The sequence below is a fragment of the Myripristis murdjan genome, chromosome 17 (genome assembly GCF_902150065.1).
Source record: "Myripristis murdjan chromosome 17, fMyrMur1.1, whole genome shotgun sequence".
Lineage (NCBI taxonomy): Eukaryota > Metazoa > Chordata > Actinopteri > Holocentriformes > Holocentridae > Myripristis > Myripristis murdjan.
Genome location: NC_043996.1, coordinates 16,496,454 through 16,515,502, shown reverse-complemented (window position 1 = coordinate 16,515,502; position 19,049 = coordinate 16,496,454). Strand labels below are relative to the sequence as shown.

The 19,049-nt window shown below is 41.3% G+C and overlaps 2 protein-coding genes across 3 annotated transcripts; both read right to left on the bottom strand.

Annotated features, from left to right (window-relative positions):
* Positions 1–1,232: 1,232 nt before the first annotated feature.
* On the bottom strand, positions 1,233–7,377 carry stap2a (signal transducing adaptor family member 2a). The gene is made up of 11 exons (XM_030073884.1): positions 7,270–7,377; positions 6,307–6,378; positions 6,097–6,216; positions 5,953–6,009; positions 5,681–5,832; positions 4,680–4,811; positions 4,497–4,566; positions 3,467–3,569; positions 3,254–3,349; positions 3,046–3,174; positions 1,233–2,666 (listed from the first exon to the last, which is right to left on the bottom strand). The coding sequence occupies exons 1-11, from the start codon at positions 7,375–7,377 to the stop codon at positions 2,611–2,613; spliced, it is 1,095 nt and encodes a 364-aa protein (XP_029929744.1). The 3' UTR covers positions 1,233–2,610.
* Positions 7,378–7,779: 402 nt separating this feature from the next.
* LOC115374770 (endophilin-A2-like) lies at positions 7,780–19,020 on the bottom strand. 2 transcript variants are annotated; one of them, XM_030073882.1, is made up of 9 exons: positions 18,805–19,020; positions 15,605–15,673; positions 15,212–15,428; positions 14,758–14,891; positions 14,316–14,474; positions 13,344–13,447; positions 12,729–12,862; positions 12,521–12,577; positions 7,780–10,852 (listed from the first exon to the last, which is right to left on the bottom strand). In XM_030073882.1, the coding sequence occupies exons 1-9, from the start codon at positions 18,847–18,849 to the stop codon at positions 10,665–10,667; spliced, it is 1,107 nt and encodes a 368-aa protein (XP_029929742.1). In that variant the 5' UTR covers positions 18,850–19,020; the 3' UTR covers positions 7,780–10,664. The 2 variants fall into 2 exon arrangements, with proteins under 2 accessions (XP_029929742.1, XP_029929743.1); XM_030073883.1 differs by lacking the exon at positions 12,521–12,577 and having other exon boundaries at positions 8,910–10,852.
* Between the last annotated feature and the right edge of the window lie 29 nt (positions 19,021–19,049).

Here is a 19,049-nt window from a genome sequence, read left to right as displayed (position 1 = left end):
CTTTCATAGGCTGTTGTCATCTGTCGGTAAATGGAATCGCTTAATCAGGATGGGCGAGGATGAAGGGCAGCTGGAGCCTTTTTTTGTTTTGTTTTGTTTTTCTCTATCAAACATGTCCAAACAGGCCTGACAAGAGAAGCAGAGTGTCTTTCTCTCACCGCTCCGGAGTCTTTCTAGGTGCAGGACTACCTAGTGGTGTGATTTGGGAGCTCCTTTTTTTTTTTCTTTTTAAATAATTGTTGTGATATTGTTATTCAAATAATAACTGTTGGCATGGTAACGTCAGCCGCACAGCGTGGGCATAGAAAACTCTAGTTAAGTCTCCAGAAGCTTAAAATCTAACAGAAAAAATATAGTTTTATATGGAAACCTATAGAAAAGATTTAGATGTTTCAAGTTAAATGGGATGCCTTAACCCCTTTAGATACATATGTGGATCAAAACACACACATTATTTGAGTCACATTATTTTTTATATATCATAAAAATCTTTTTTTTTTCTTAACTGATGGAACTCTTTCATGAGACTAAATTGATAACAATTGCATTACACATTTATTACCATAGGTTGTATTCGTTTTTATTTATTTTAAAGTTATTATTGTTGTTGTAGATTTTTGCATGGCCACTAACCTGCTGCCTAAGTACATAATTAGGTTGGAAAAACACATAGTAGGCGGTTTGCTAGATTGATTAGGTGTTATTATGTATTTAACAAGTGCTATCCACTTGTTAAATACACTTCTTAACATGTTACAAAAATAACCATATTTTAACTTATATATTGTTGTTTATTTAATACGTTTTTTGCAAAATTGATGAAAATAATAAGCTTTAAATATGGAGAAATACATTGAATCTGTATTTTGAATTTGTTGCAGAAAACTAAGAGTAACGTCTCTGTTACTGACAGTTAAGGTGCTGAATCTGCAACATAAAAAGCTGGCATGTGCATTAAGAAACGTGGTGAGGCCCACATGGCATATCAGTTCACCAATAAATAAATAATATCCATGCATAACCAATTTAATGCCCTCAATATTTGACAAAGAACACGATTTTTTGATAGTAGTGACAAAATAGACACAACACATTATATACATCTACACACACACAAGAGCTGACCTCCAGTGCTTAAACACTTAATACATACAGTATCTACAGGGATGGGCCAAGTGACAGCAATAATGTCAAAAATGAAGTTTTTTTTTCATAGAGAAATACCTTTTGTATTGTTTTCAGTGTTTGGGACCTGCACTAATGATAAGCCTGTTGTACAAGACAGAGAGGTAGGGTGTGAGTACAGCATGGTGTAAAATGGTAGGCTACAAAGCCAAAAGTCTGGTCTCTCCGATACTGAATTCACACAGTATTGTAAACTTCACTTTTTATGTGCAGATGTGAATCAGATTCAGTGATTTTGCCATGTTAGGCTTACGATATAAAAACATTTAATCTGTACCCACACATGGTTTTGTTCCTGCTGTGTGCTGATAAGGTTTCACATTAAACAGGCTTGGCGACAGTCAGTCCACTAGAGGGCACCTTTACATATGAACACAGTGGATTGACTGGCAATTACAATATATCACTTACAGTTTCCAACGAGGTCTGAGCACTGGTGAGGTATAGCACCATACAGTACACATACACAGTAGCAGAGAATTAAGGAGTCACTTGAAATTCGGCACCAACAATACAGTAAAGACTTACGTCGAGTCATTAAAGAGCCACAGTAGTATGACTGTACCAACAATATATTAGTGGATGATAAATAATCAGGAATACCACTCTGCATCAGCAGTCCGGTCTGCTCCTGACAAGCCAGGGACTGTGCAGGCTTCAGCTTCAAACACTTCTCTTGTATTCAGCTAATTTGTAATCATGTCACACTTAATTAGGTGAATCAGGAGTGTTAATGAGCTGAAACTAAAGTGTTCCTGGCTTGTTTTTTCTCCCGGAGCAGATGTAGTGTCCTCAGGTAACTGTCTCTCCGGGGTTGGCCTTTGCTATTTGTGGTTCGGTTCTTTCCTTGTTTCCAGCATAATAGCGGTAACATCAGCAGCCATGGGCTCAAACAGAATGCTCAGTTGTGTGTCTGAATTTTGTCTGTGCTTCTCCAGTAAGCTTTAAGCTGCCCGTCATATTGATTCAGTATTGTTAAGGATTGTATTCATAAGGGAAATTGTTCATTATGGCACAGTTTTTGTTTGTAGGCAGTTTGTAACAGTGTTGCGCTGCTGGACGAAGCTCAAGTAGATCATTAGCCACTCAAGATAGGCAGCATTTTGTGAGGTGTTACATCAGTCTAATCCAGTGTTAACAAAACAGTGTTGTTTGATGTAGAGCCACTGATTCCAGTCCAGCATGAACAGAACTGACTTGCAGACACCTTCATACAGTGGCAAAACCAGAAGAAGAACAAAACCAAGAACATCCTGAAGCTCTCCACAACCAAAGGTGGTGGCAGTTTGTAGTCACTTGTCTTCCATCCAGAAGGCACAGGATGAATATATAGCTGCGGCAAGAAGGGGTTTGTTAGTTTGGCACTGAGGATTGGCTGAGCTGTGACAGGAAGTTATTCCTTATTGGTTGTGCTGCTTTCGTATGTCACTCCTGACTGGCTCGTCTCTTCTCCAGCTTCATTTTGAGTTCTTCGTTGAGTGCTGTTGAGGCATAAAACAAAGTGTAAACAGAGCTGGTAATAACAGTGTCAGTACAGATATCAGATGCAATAGATAGCACTGGATGTAGTGCACTTCCTCGCCAGTGTAACTGAGTGCTGAACTAGTTCAACATTCAAACTGCAGGAAAAACGCAGCACATCGGAAATATGAAAAAGACAGACTTCACCACTAATGCACCAATTTGTTTTCTGGGCCAAAACTGCTGACGCAAATCACAGGTTCACCAGCGCATCATGACATGTCAACATGACTAATAAATTGTTGCACAAGATGTGAAGTCTTTTTCTTATTTTTGATGTGCTGTTTTTTTTTTACTGCCTTTTATCAGATGCAGTAGGTCAGGACAACTTCCACTCACTCTGTGCAAGAGGTGAAGGGGAGAGGATGAGTCGTCTCATCGGATTGGTGGGTGAGGATGGTACCGGTGATGTCAGGATGCGGCGGTCGGGGGCGGGGGACCTGGACAGAGGTTTAGTGGACCAGCGATCTGCTCCAAAGAAAGAAATCAGTCAGCATTGTTGTGTCTGTCTATCTTGTTGTGTGCTGGCCAAGTAAAAGGGAAATACCTTGTTTTGGCGGCAGGGCAGGAGCTCTTGGCAGAGGGCTGGACGGGGCAGTGTGGAGGATCCTCTCTCCATTCTCATCATTGGAGGAAACATACGCTGGTGATGACAAATAGTTTAACACTGTCAGCCATACAGATTACTTGTAACACTCAGAGATAGGAGGAAAACAGATTCCAAGGTAGGGAATGTGTGTGTGTTGCATGCACGTCTCACTGATATTCTCCTCATAAGGCTCCTCCAGCAGGAAAGGCTGCAGCGCCCCTGCCGTCTTCTCTACCAGAGCATCAATGACCTCATGAAGAGTAGCACAGGGAATCTAGAGAGGAAAAACAGAAACCTGATGCAGTGTCTGATTCAAAGCTTCATGTGTTACCAGACTGGTACCAAGACATCGAGCATTTATTGCTGTTGTCATATCAACATGTTACTCTAGTTTTTCTTGAAATAAATCATGTGCTGACTTATGGGCCATATGGACAAAATCAAATATCACAGTATCTTTGAATGAATTCCTTCATATCAATATTGTGACAATACTGTGGGGATATCTACTCGTGCTTTCAAGAGACATTTGCACACAAGATATTTTTGACGAACAATTGTTAGTAAAATGTGGATATGATGACCAAGCAGCTAGAAGGAAATAACAGAACAGCTTTAACAGTTTAAGGTCAGAAAATTGCATCCCATTACTGTACTGCAGGCTTTAAAACCCAAACTATGCTTATGCCATATTACAGTTATACAATATCCATAATCCTAATCCATATCTAGTCTCATTTCACAACATTTATGTCATATCAATATGCCGCCCACGCCTGTGAGAGACCCACAAATTTTTTTTTTACTTTGAAAAATATCCAAGAGTCTGAAGATCCAGCTGTTTTTCTTTCTGACAAGCTGACACTTTAGAACTGATGTTTTTTTTCTGACAGCAGATAAAATGGAGCTTGGAATTGTAAAGTTTTATCGGGGAGGAACAGACTTGTGAGATATCAATCTGAGAGATCAATTTTACCTACCAGCTGGCAAAACTTGCATAAAACCTGTGTTTTCTGTGAGTATGTAACATTGAAAGAGCACGAAAACAGATAAACTAAACTTTGATCAAAAAACAAGGATCTTTTCATTCCAAGCTGAACAAAATGTCCAAAGTCAGTTATGTGTGTAAGCATTACATACCACATAATTTGAACAGGGCTGAACCGAATCAGCTCAAGTGTTGTGTGTGTCATGGACTTACTGGATTTTCTACATCAATGACATAGCCTCCTTGGTCTCTTTGAGTCACACGGTAGTGTCTGAACACTGATCTAGAGAGGGGAAGAAAAACAGAAAGAAATAGGAAGCATGTAACACTGAGAATATTGTCATGTCAGACACTGATATTTATAGCTGTGGTATCCTGGTGTGCGTCCGGTGTTACCCGTTGAGGTCCTGTCGAGTGGTGACAGCCAGGGAGCATCCATCTCTGCCTGGACGGAGCAGCATGTTGCCACAGTCTGGATGTCGCTCCAACAGGACCTCAGCCTCTGTTCGAGACACCGGTCGGAAACATCTGCATGCCGCAACGCACACACACACACGTGCAAATTAGTAACACAGTCATGCACACATACTAATGGTAATATGCGGGGGTCTAGGCAACTAATTGCGTTTACTCTCATTTGTGTGACTGAATTTTTTTTTGTTTTTTGCCCTTGTACTTGTTGTGAGTATTTTAGTCAGTAATTAATGTCTACATAACTAAATGTCAAACAATATGAAATTATTCTAATTCAAGTTACCTAGCTCCATTTCAAATCACACACAGTTCAGAGGGCTTGCTCTCCTTGAGCAGCAGAAACTAAACTATTGTAAAATGGCCAGTTGTGGAGGCACTCACATTTGGTCAGCAAAAAAGGGAAGTGTAAGCTGGTGTTACTTTGTTTGCACACTTTCATTTTCCTCCTTTTTTTCTTTCTTTTTTTCATAAGAATCTAATCTGTCCTCTCATCCAGTTAAAATGGTACCGGAAGAAACACAATGTGACACTGTTCCTTTTTCTGAAGAAAAGTAACTCAGTAACCTGCAATGAGTATGTTTTAAATAAACTGATTTTTAATTCTGCTTGAGTAGGTTTTTAAGTGGTAGTTGTATTTTTACTTGAGCAGTATGGTTAAGAAGATACTCTTTCTGCCCGTTAATATTTAATTTAATTCCCCAATGGTGTGAGTGGGTTGATGCAGTGACATAGATGAAGATGTAGTATATGTTTCACATATATGAAGAAGTATAGTATATGTACTGTTTATACACAGTGATGTAATTTGGTATGACGTGCAGTAAATGTGCCGTACGTGATATAGTTTGTAAAGTCCTTCAGGGAGATGCTTGTGATGAAGGAGTAAATAAATAACTATAAGTAGCAAATAACTTGGCACTCACGGTGGGATCTCTCCTACTAAAGGCACAGACAGAGGTGAGGGAGGAGCTCGTGCAGGAGTGCGTGTTCTCCGCCTGGACCTTTCTTTGTCCACCACCTCCCTCAGCATCTGCAGCTGGCCGGGCAGCAAGGTGAGGCACGCCGGGACATTCAGCTTCCATAAGAGAGGAGAATTAATCATAATGCAATGGCAATGACAACTTGGTACAGGCGTGCAAATCTTGTAGGTGTACTGCAGCTGTGTGTGTGTAGAAAAAAAGCACAGGTCACTTACGTCTATAACAGAGTAGAGGAAACCCTTCCACAGCTCCCTGGATTCTAGATTGGGTGCCTGAAAAACACGAGGGTGACGTTACTCTATTCAAAGCGGTGCATAGAGTATGGGTGTTCGGATGAGGGACGGTGTGTGTTACGTTACTGTAAGTTTAGTCTCTCCATCCTTCATGCGCAGGATGAGTCTGGCTGCCTCCAGGTTCCTGTCTCGGCTACAGTCGTCCTTCAGGGACACAAAGCCGCTGAGGTCCAGCTTCTCCACATACTTTAAAACACACATACAAATGCACATATGTGTATCAGCATGTCACATTACACCCTAACGAAAATGGCATCTTTCTCAGTCAGAACTTACATGAGCGTCCTTAGCATTATTGAAGAAAAACAGTGCATTGCCACACAGGCAGGTCCACAGTCGCCTGGATGCCTGTTAATTATAAAAACAGATTGACACACACACAAAAAGAGGCATGGGTGTAAAAGAAAGGTTTTATGACAAACACAGTACTGTTTTTCACCATCTGTGTAATGGATCTTCTCATTTTTAGTTACTCCCACATTTCCTGTCCCAGGAGATGGATAGTGACTGAAGCTCAGCTGTTGTCAATCTGTAGCCATGGATCACTGCAATAACCTGCACCTGAGCCAGGCTCTCAAATTACATGTCTGTATGTCTGATTAAAATAAGCCCCCTAGTGAGAGAAGGGGGTTGGGGAGAAGTAGTAGGGACAAGCACCCCCCTCTTTGTGCATCACCTTCCATTTATATCTTTTAACACCCACATGGCTCTTCAAGACATCCTGTCAATTTCTGCATTTAAAACTTTGTGGGATTCTGGCACAAGCCTGACAATTATCAAAAATGTCAAAAGAACAGTTTTCCATATTTCAGTGTGCATGCAATGAATTCAGACAGTGATGAAGATGCACAGCATACATACATGAGGGACGAAATAGGATGCTTAGGAAAGACATGAGCTGCAGACTGATTCTGATGTGGGATTTAAATCACATGCTGGATTTTGTCAACAACCAGCAGTCGGGCTTTGACAAATATACGCCATGACTCATTTATGAATGGTTGCATGCTTTATAGCTGAAATATTTATAAAACCACGCACAATGGGGAAACAAATCTGCAATCCGCTATGTGGAGAGAAATCCCCCGCAGCACCGGCGTAATCTCGCCTCGCCCATTCTAACACAATAAGGAAGTTGACAGCTCTCTGGAATGGGAGGATAAGCCGGTGCTCCACACACTGACCACCACAATATGCTCTGAAACAACATGGCACTTGCTCAGCAACGCTTGAACCCACCTTTTCTTTCGGTCCGCGCTTCTCCAGGTAGCCTTCATAATAGCAGGGCGGGAGCTGCGCCCGGGGTCCCCCTGGCCCGGAGCGCTGCTTGACGGGTGCAGCCGCCATGAGTGTCGCTGGCTGGGCACCGACCGAGGACAAAGGGGCGCCGAGTGATTCGGGGAGTGACACGCCTTCCCCGATGAGATAGTGCTGTGGAAATAATCCAACAGCTGGCTGGTGTAGCCTGCGGTGTCTGGTTGTCATACAGACGGCCTGTGCAGATTAAAATGTGGATGGTGGACGTACGTCTGCTTAAGTATAAATCTGTTTCTTGAGCAAAAGCACTTGAGGGAATAAAAGTAAATGAAATTATGTATGATGAATCTGGGGATGAATCAATTACAGCTTTATAGCAAGGGACCCATTAAGGACTATGGAATGTTAAAATGACTGATGTTAAGAGACATAACCATATCAGTTCAAACCAATTAACTTGTAACAATGGCCTGTAAATGACACACTTGCGACCAAATTAATTCATATTTATTTAAGAAGTGAATGAGCGGCATCCATTCCCCTTCACATAGTTACAAAAATATACATTAGAGATTATACATAGTACAGAGGTAATCCATATACCCTTAAGATAATCCAGGATAATCCCATTTTTAGTCTCCCCACAGAACATCACAGTTAACCAAAAAAAAAAAAAAAAAAAAAAAAAAAAAAAAAAAAAAAAAGGCATTGCTTAAGGCAGACACAGAGGCTATAATGAAGACACATGCAAAACAATAACATTTTACAATGAACATTCCATAATAATGCACACACTAAAATAAAGCTAGAGTCAGATAATACTTCTGTCATCAGTACTGCAAAGTCCATACACTTCTAGGTTTGATGCAGTATCACCCACCACAGAATGTAGTGTTACAATTAATATTAGTCACAACATTAGGATAATGATGTGACAAAAATTGATCTTAGCCCTTTGTTCCATGACATCATTCATTATCAATGATAGGAGCTATTTGCTGTAGCCCAACCAGAGCCCCTTGCCCTTCCCACACCCCGAGCTTTTGATTTAGTCTAATGAGGCATGTTAACCCACACCTGAACCACATTAAGTATTACTCAGCACAGCAAAACCCCAGGACCCTTCATTTCACATGAATAAGACACAAGAGATGCACACATAACTTTAAGAGACCCATTCATCACTAATGATGAGAGGATAGTTCCAGGGATGGACTAGGAAAGGAGGGGTTAGGCTTAAGAGGCGCCACTGGGATGGGATAGGGCAGAGAATGAGAAAGAGGGTAGGGGTACAGGGGCAGGTGGTGAATAAATACTGATGGGGGCAGGGCATAATCCACTGCTGTGTGCCCTTTTGTACTGAAAAGACCTGTCTGTTCCGCTTCCAGTTCAAATAGAGATGGGAGAGATGAATGGGAAGGGGGTGGTCTAATAAGGGGATCATTACAGAGGGAGATAGCTGGCGTTTTTGTGAACAGCATAAATCTTCACAGTTCAGAGTCTCCTTGTAATAGGTTTATTTGAAGCTGAAATCAGAGACAGTCAGCATATAAAGCTTGCACACAATAGCAAGGAGACAGCATTTTCTGCTAGGTCATGTGCTCAGTTTCAGCCTGAAAATACAAGCAGGCAGGCACAAAGCATCAAACACTTGTCAACTAAATTTTCAGCCTCGAAATTATAAGCTTGAGCACTGAAGAAACCTGATCACGATCAGAACCAAAGTATTGGTCCCTGTGTCACTGCCACCCCGAGCAGCACTGAAACAAAATTAAGTTCACAGACAGAAAATGAATTTGCAAACATCTGGGTAACTTTGTCAGTGACACTGCCAGCAGTATCAATGGAGCCTGAGGAAACTGAGAAACTCAAGGCTGCTTGCTTATGGCTTTGGCATAATGCTGCAAAATATAGACAAAATCAAGTAATGTCATTTTTGCTGAACAATGTAATTTCCTTTTTTCTTGGAAAAAAAAATGTAGGAAAATATTTTAGGAGAAAATGTTTTTTCTAATTTGCCCAGTTTGAACATAATGAACTAACTTTTCCAATGTGTAACTTGATTTTTATCACAGGGATAATGCATAGCACCAGAATAACTGACAGAGGCTGTCTGAAACATGGTTCATTCTGATGAAAAACTGCAGCCTCTTGCAACTTGAAAATTAATTGTGCAATCATTTTTTGGCATCAGTTCTTGAAAGAGCTATTTTAAATCAATGACACACACAGTTTAGCAACAACCGCCAGAAACAGTGATATTCAAAACAAAAGAGGGCCATTTCCAAAAACTTGAATTGTGCATAAGCTTCAAAATACTTTAAAAATCCCTTAAATCCCTTGTGAAAAACAACTTTGTAGTCGGGAATTATCATAGTCTATCTATGGGAACATACTGCATAGTTTCCCTGGCCAGCATTTGTATGAGAAAAACAAACAAACAGACAGACAAACAAACAAAAAAGACTAGAGATACAGTCAGTCACTGCTAACTGCTGACTGGTTGCAGGAGTGCCTCCATATTCACTGCCAAGTATTTCTTAAGCTTAATTAAATATGTATGCATATATCAAAAAAATATGATTGGCGCAAACAACTTAGACAAGGCACCCAAACAGGTCCAAAACAACAAGACAAAGGCCACAAGACAGTGCCACTCAGATAAATAGCTGGAGTTGGGGTCTACAACCACCAGATGGCAGTAGAGGCCAATCCCAAACAGTGACAAAAGCCAAAGTCCTCCATGTTAGCTCCAAAGTATCCATGATGACATTAGAGGAGCCTTAACACAATGATGGGATAGCTGGGAGTGTAGCAACAGTGTTCACATGAATTTAAGTGTGTGTCTGTTGTGTAGTGCCAATGTGAACAATATGTAAGTACAAAAGACCGAGATAAATGACATCATGTTGTGACTATATAAAATAGGTTAACAATATTAGTGTCAACTTTTTGCACTTATTGTACTGTTCATGAATAGTGCTGGTCTCCTGTAAAGACATGTAGTTCTTTCATAGCCTTTCTTCATCAGTCCCGGTGAGAGAGGTGTAGTGTACAAAGTGCACAGGTGCATAGGGAATGAATATGAAGACTAAGGTATGTTAAATGCATCCAAACATTGTGCCATCATTTCTTTGATTAAAATCCCCCCCTCTGCAATTCTTAAAAAAAAAAACAACTTATAGCATAAAGAGGCCTTTCTTTCATATCCTTCCTCAGATGGCTGCAAGACATAAAAAATAGGTCCCTGTCTTGAGATGTTTAACCTTCAACTGCATGGGAAAGTTAAAAAAGAGGCACTTTTGACTATTGAGACTTGCTGTCTGATAATCCATTATCCCCCTTTTCATCCTCTCTCTCGTCCAGTTTTTCTGGTATTAGTTAGGCAGTGGTACCAACACTTCTACATAGTTGTTGGGGAAGTATCCCGTTCGTCCGTGAAGGGTTCCCTCAAACCAGTTCTCATCGATTCGAGTGACCAAGGTGATGATGTCACCCTCACGGAAGCCCAGCTCTCCATCGTTTTCTGGCTCAAAGTCATACAGAGCCTTGCAGCATGGCTCAGCTGGACAAGGACAGAAACAGAGGAGATACAAGGAGAGATAAAGGGGGAAAGAGAGAACAACAAATCAGAACAGTAAAATAACAAAGTTTATAAAAGTAAAGTAAAAGATGGTATAAGAGACAAAAAAAGAAAGGGGCTAAGGAACAGAGATAGGCAGAATTGCCCTTTAGCAAAGTACATTCTGCTCCAGGAAGATTTGATTTGAGTCAGTGTGTCACCAGTACGGTTTCCAGGAGTCTGGAACAGGCCAGAACACTAGATTCATTCAAACAGGAGAGATTTTTGAGTTAGTAACCAGTGCAGCTGGGCTGAGGCGGAAACAACCCTTCTGAAGCTCAACAACAATGTTTTCCTTTTCCACCAAACCAGTTTGTGGGCTGGTTCATAGCCAGTGCCTAATCTCGAACCAGTTCTTTGCATTTCGACAGCTAGAGAACTGGCTCTTGGCCAGGAAAACTGGTTCCACAGCGGCACCAACTCTTGGCTGGTCTACAACAAAGAACCAACAAAGAACCACTTACGTCTGGGGCAGGGGGTGGGATTATTGATCAGAACAGTGTTTCAAACAGCCATGTCGATACCTCGCTCACTATTATAAAAGGCCGATAAAAAGTAGACTCCCAAATTAACTAACCTAGATTATATCAACTTCTGACATTTTTACAGTGTTTTCTCAAGCAAGTGCCTTGCGCGGTTCTCCTTCATCCTGCCTGTCCTCTGGCCGGTGGCCCACTGCTGCTGCGGTGTAGCTGCTGTGAGGAGATTGTTCTACTGTCACATCCTGCTTGCGGCACCGGGACAGTGGCAGCGAATATGCACGTCTGTTAAAGGTTGCTGGGAAAGTGGAGACGCATACAGTGACATAATGACGTGGCTCTCTAGCCAACTCTAGCAACAGAAAAGCAAACCGGATCTTAAGAGGGTTTGCAGGTTGAACCAACTCTGAACTAGCACCAACCTCAAACTAGCACTCGCTTCTTGGTGGTGGAAAGGGGGTATGTGAGGGCATTTTGGTCAGCAGAAATATTTTATTCCCTCCTGCCACAATGAAAATGTTCAAGTTTTTACATGTAGCCAATTTTCACCTGTGTTTGACTAAGGTGGTGACTGAAACTTGGAAAAGATAGGAGTGTAAGGGGTTTACTGATTTAAGGAGCAGTTCAGCATCAGCCAGTGCTCTTCAAATGAAGTGTAGGACATGTTACCCCTTTGGCTTTGAGTATCTAATTTCAGTTCATGCAGAGTAGCCCTAGTACTTGAGGCTCAGGAATCTGATCTATCAGTGAGCAGGCTGACTGCATATAACTCAGCAAACAAAGGTTGTGAAAAATAAGAATCTAATGCAGTTACAAATGTAACATTCCACTGACAACAGCCACAGTTTGGAGTCAAAATGGAGATAGCTGTAGCTATCTCGGAATTGGAGTAATATCACTTCTAACAAGCCTCACTTTTACCCAGACAAGAGGATTAGTGAACCCAGCAAACACCATGTAGCAATGTTACTGAAACAAACTTCAGTCACACAGACATGCATACACCCTGTTTCTCTCACACACACATACACATACACACAAATGTGTCATATGAAAGCATCAGTGCAATTTAGTAAGCTGCTTGAATTGTATCTCAGTGCCACTCTGTGCTATCTCCATCTGTCACACTCACGCGGTTTGCTCTTCATTGATGTTCTTTGGAAGGATGGACCTGGGTATACTGCTGGGGCTGGTTCAGTTACAAGAAGAAGAACACACATCAGTACTAAGAATAAGACATACACTCACGACTTCCTTGTAAGCAGGCCTGCACCTATACACATACACAGACAAAGACACAGACACACAACTCTCAAAGTAGTAGTTGGTTCTAGGTTTACCAGCAGAGTAGGCTGGAGGGTTTGTTGGTGCAGGTGTGTATCCTCCGTTGGAGTGTTCTGCCTCACCAAAGTCAAGGGAAGGCCTGTGTTTGTGGGTGTATTGACGTCTTGGACGAGACTGGGCTTCATTCACTCTGTATGCAACCAGAACAGAATTAAAAAAAATAATAATAATAAAAAAGACTTAGTTGAACTGACAATGAACTGACAAGAAAGGATTTGATATATATGGGATGAGGCTGAACACGATGAGTATCAAAGAATTTTCCCTGTTCTAAAATTTAGATACAAGATGACCAATTTATCATAAATCAAAACACATTAACTTGATTCTAAGTATTTTTCCAGACCTGAAATTGATTGATATTAGATTTCTGTAATGGAAAACAACACTTGAGCCTTGAACAGATGAAAAAACTAAGGCTGATCAGGTTTTCTCTGATGGTGTCTCCAAACTCTTTAACAACCCCTTTTAGGTTTGCTTTTACTTAATCTGTTTGGTTACACAGGTTGCAGTAATGTATTATTTGTGCATTCCTACTCCATAACCCAGCAGACACAGCCTAAATGTACAAAAAGTATGCAATCTTCCACAAATGCAGTTATGGTGCTGACCTTCTGCCGAGTCTCTCAGATAGGTCCTCCAGGATTTTCACAGCCTCCCTGTGGTACTGCAGCTGAGACTCCACCAGAGAGGACAGCTGGCTCACCTGCTCTACCTTCTCTCATGCACATGCACACATAGGTGCGCACACGCACGCACACACACACACACACACACACACACACACACACAGACACACACACACAGACACACACACACACACACAAATAAATTAAATGCCTTTTCTTAGAATGGCAGCTGTCCTTCAATACATACTTTCGCAGCTACTTTAAAGTACATACCACTTCAATACTGTACTCAACTATTATTCTGTGTTCTTTTATGCTGTCCTCTCTCCTACTTTTCCTCCCATTCCTTTAGCATCAACGTAACACTTTACCCACCATAACTGCTTTGCCCACAAAGCTTTGCAATGCCTCATTAGGACAAGTATGAAAAAAGTAAATGCCAAACAGGTTTGACAAGTTCACATTACTGCAAGTCATGGTCGAAAAACAAAACACGTCACCTGAGACATCATGTCCTCTAAGGCATTATATAACCATTTGGCTTGTTAAATGAGAAGCCGTGGGCAGCTGGAGGCATGCCTTTCCTGAAATACCCATCAAATGCTTCTGGTGATTCAAAGAGATAGAGGCCAGAGGAAAGATTTGGACTCACACTTATAGTATGACAGAAATTCTTATCATGCTCTTGCTATTAAGTGACTTCACACAGATCTGATATTGCTAATCTGGATCCAGATTTTTTAAATTTATTTATCTACTGACACAGGTAATGAGATATTTCCACCTCTGTCTTTTGTATCATCCTCTATGGTTCTGTATAGAGAATGGGCAGCTCTCTACATAGGTTACATTACCCTCTCTGCCTGTCTACAATTCTAACAGTGTGGATTACAGCATAAATGACAGAGAGGATCAGGTTTTGGGATTCTAGGTAACTGATGTGAGGCTGCTTACGTCTGTCTCCAGCAGGTTGTGCATGGAGCTCTCAGCCAGCTCCTTGGACTCGTGGAACTTTTCCAGAGCCTGTCTGAGCTCTTCATCCGGGATCCTCCCCTGACGCTTCTTTTTGTAATCATAGTCCAGACGGCGGCCCTCCATCTTCTTAAGGTGATGCTGACGGGGTGAGAGTGGGGTATGGGTTTGTGAGGCAGAGAGCTCATTATACAATGATGATAACAATATTTTATTTGTTTTTCATCATTTTTAACTGCATTTGTAACTGCACATAATTTTAACTCTGCTAGCCTGTAGGCTTGAGACATTTGTGTGTTATTAAGCTGGTATTATGTATCTGGCCTGGATTAGTTTTTCATTAGACTGCAGATGATGAGTGCTGAGCTCATTAGTCCGTTCCTGGACTGTCAAGCAGCGGCATACCATCCATTCAATTTTATACCTGGATGTCTTTGATGTCCTTGTCAGCAACTGCCTGCAGTGGGTCGATAAAGTTCTGCTTGACATCGATATCCAGAGAGTCCTTGACCTCAGACAGCTTCTTCATTGACTCCCCGACATCCAATAGAGACCCACCTGCATGACACATACATGTAAAATACTGACAAGGCAGTGTAAGACATGGTGATGCATGTTAGCAATTTAGGAGGTGATAGTACAAAGAGAAGGATAAAGTAGACATACACACACATATTATCCTGGAGAAAAAAAATCTATTTGCAACACATGAACTCACATGCATTTCTATTTTCCTTCTGTTTTATCATTTTATTTCCATGTTCCACTCTCAACTCTCTCTATTTTGATAATGTCCAATCAAACATACACCACTAATTACCTCATCCACTCACTACTTATAGTCTCAGATTTTCCTTTCAGTCTGCCACCAGTCTTACCATAGTTGTTGTCCTCGCCCAACTCCAGCCCGTACTTGGTCATGCATTCCCCAAGGAGGCCCTCAGGCTGGGGGTAGCCAGGGCTCCTCACCTGTCCCCGGATTTTGGAGACCGTGTTGAGCATAGTCAGCTTAGCTCTTGATGCAGGGTTTGGCTGGAGGTACTCTGAGGTTTTGGAGATGATATCCACCACAGCTTTGCTGGTGACATCAGCTTTCTGGTGGGACAGGTAGGAACAGACAGCACTTTACACCTGGCTGTTTGTATGCAACTGAGAGAGCGCTAGTACAAGAAAATAAGGGGCAATTATTTACATTACAGCAAAATACATGAATACAACAAACAACCCAACAAATATAACTCATGATATTCTCTTAAAACATATGAATTTACCCTTTCCAGGTCCTTGAAGTCTTCATCCAGTTTGGTTCCTTCAACACCTCCAACCTTCTCACTCACCATCTATGAACACAGAGCAAACACAGCAGTGAAGAAGACTAAACACTGCATGTTGACTGGTCTCTCCTGGAAGAATACCTACAGCCAACCCCCCCCCCCCCCCCTTTTTTTTTTTTTTTTTTTTTTTTTTTTGGTCTTCCTTACTTTCCACGACTACCTTGAGATTCAACACTTGTCCGGATTAAACAAAGACTGATAAAAATATCCATTATTGTGCCTTTTATGCCCCTCCCCCCTTTTTTTTTTTTTTTTTTTTTTTTTTTTTGGTCTTCCTTACTTTCCACGACTACCTTGAGATTCAACACTTGTCCGGATTAAACAAAGACTGATAAAAATATCCATTATTATGCCTTTAATCCCCACAGGGAAATTCTCTTGTTCTTGTGCACCTAAAAAGGGAGGTCAGAGTGAAGCACAGTGCTCTTGGAACTGATAAGGAAACAAAGTCATGCTCACGGGCAGCAGGGCAGATTTTGGGCTTTCCCTCCCAGGCCACCCGGGTCAATGACTGTCTTCCTACTGGCTTTACAACCTTGCTACCCCTTGCAAAACATACAAGACCTTCTGATTTTTTTCCATGCCTGGCTAAATGAATTTTCAAATTCCAAGACATCCTCAGTTTTTTCCATGAGTAGAAGAACCCTGGAATCAGTTTGCATTAAGGAATGAGTACTGTAGCCTGGTCTTTGCTCACTACTGAGAGTTTTTATTCCATCAGAAATTATGGGTTTCCCTGCTTTTCTTCAGTAACGGATATTCCACCAGGTCAGCACACACGTTGCAGTTTCCTACACCACAACCACATTCATGCATACTTTCACTAAGCAAACATACTAACTTCATCATTCTGACTCACTCACACATGGAAATAAATTTGCTCATACACGACACCCAAGTGCACTCTCCATTTCTCTTCTAGAGACAAATTCTGCATTCCTCTTTGGCCGGCTGGCAGGCCAAACAGAGCATCTCATTGTGTGTGTGCATTCTCCCTTGCCTTGACTTGGTGCAGCTGTCAGTGCCACACTGTACGCAACACCTGCGACCACATGGGTCGTCTGTCTTTCTAGTTTATAAATACACAGGTTAGGCCACAAAACATCTGTGGCTCTGCAAATGTCCAACACAGTGATGGCCAACTGTTGGCCCATGGGACTCACTTCAGCTCCCGCACTCACTAATAATGAATCAAGTCCTCGCCTCTGTGTACTTTAATAAGAAGCAATGCATTTAACTGCAATATCTAATCAATTTTGGCACCAAATCAGTGGAATCAGGAAGCAAAGACAGAATTTGACACGAGTACATTCACTTCATTCTTGACTTATGGACTAATTCTGTTTCACAGGATTTCTAAAGGCCTGGAATCCCGTTAGGGCACAGTGGTCACATAACCAGATTCCACTGCCAATGGTCCGCGACACACCCACTGAGCAAGGAGTTGTCTATCACTCACCACAAAAATTGTTGTGCAGGTATACAGACAATGCAAGACCCTTTTGTAAGCCAGGTGTAACCATAGGAGGACAGAACAATTCACGGAAATATAACAAAATCACAATATGGCCAAATGCAGTATTCAAACCACATTTTTCCACAGACCCTAAGTAACTCTACTTATAATCCAAAAAACATGGGAACATGGACAAAACATTTGGGATGCAAAATCTGTGGAAACAACTGAAATTCTCCATCCCTGTTATGAGAATGTGCCGTCCCCCTAAACTGGCTAGGTTTCACAATCATTTTTATTTTTGAGCACACTATTTAAAATACTTAATTAAGACATCTCACCTTAATTAAATATATTATCTGCAGAGAGCCTTTAAAAAAAAAAAAAAAAAAAAAAAACCTGTGCAGAGCTCTGACAGACTAACCTGAATGTTTGCAAACAACCTGTCAGTGTGTGACGTTCACTGTTAACGCCTACAAATGCCAGCTTGCATCCAAGCTGACATATCTCATCTGTCAGTGTTAAACTGCACTTGAATTCTGATGCCATCTGTGTCACACTGAAAGAGTACAGAAAAGGGGGAGTTACAATCCAAAATGAGACATCCACCACTGTAAAGTTAAAAACTTTTTGTAAGCCAGCCAGTAACACAAGTCTCTGGCTGACAAAGTCTTGTGGATCCCTTTTAAAGACACTAAATAATTCACTTTCTTTTCTATTTTTAACAAATGAATTTGTGTGTATGGAAATTAAGGCCCACTGATTTCCAAGCAAATTTATATGACATGCAGGAATACTGATGCAGCGTTAGTTTGCCTGCTCTGTAAGAGTCTCAGTCTCACACTAATAATCATACAACATGCTCAGAGCTGAAGACATAGGCTACAAAGGAACAAGCCAAACATCAGCTGCATTCAGAGGCACTATCCACAACAAACGCATTACACTATCGGACTTTGATGTACACCTTGGGAAACACATTGCGTCACCCAGAATGCCTCAAACAACATGACACCCAAGGGTGTTACTCATAACTGCAGCGAGGAATGCACCTGTTTGGAGTATAGCAAAACAACACAAGCAAAAAAAAAAAAAAAAACTATTCATCACTACTCATCATTACTACTAGCCTTCCAGCATCTTCATGAAGCCAGTTTGAGCACACGTCCTCTCTTTTATGTGCTTTTATGTCAGTCAGCAGTAACGTTAGCTCGGTCATTCGGTAAAATGACAAAAAGAGTTGGACAAACACGAAAACCTTTAAGTTACTTGGCTGCAAATGAATTACCAGAACTGATTTATTAACGTTACTGGCGGTAATGACATAACCTACCAGCAGATAATTAGCAGCCACTCTCTGAACATTATGATAGCTAAGTTAGCTGACGTTACTTTTGAGGAACAACGAAACTGACAGCTGATAAAATGATAATTAAAATATCACTCTGTCAAATGTTTATTTACCGCACGTTACTTCACGTCAAGGACAAGTGAAAGGAATGCCCTTTCCTTCTAGTAAAATTGTTTTAAAAGCATCCCCAACATAAGCTAATTCGGTTAGCGTTGAGTTAACTTAACCAGCTAGCTAACGTTAGCTTAAAGCTAACCAGTAAAAGTAACGATAACGTTAGCTAGCCAGCTAAGCTACAAGCTAGTCTGTAAAAAACAGTTACGCGCTTACCTGGCTTGCTTTGTAAAATTGTTTCTTCAGTCCAGCGACAGACATCTTGCAGCACTTATGTTACTAGTTTGATGTTTGTGGTGAAACTGTCTTAAATTAAAGCTGTAACGTTGACGTTTCCTGCACCAACGTAGCTTTCTGTTACACGTCTTCAAACTTTGAACTGTGTGTGGAACTTGCTAGGCAACCACTGTGTGTTTCCTGGCTCAGCGAGAGTGGCTCCAGCCTAGTGGATAAACTGGGTC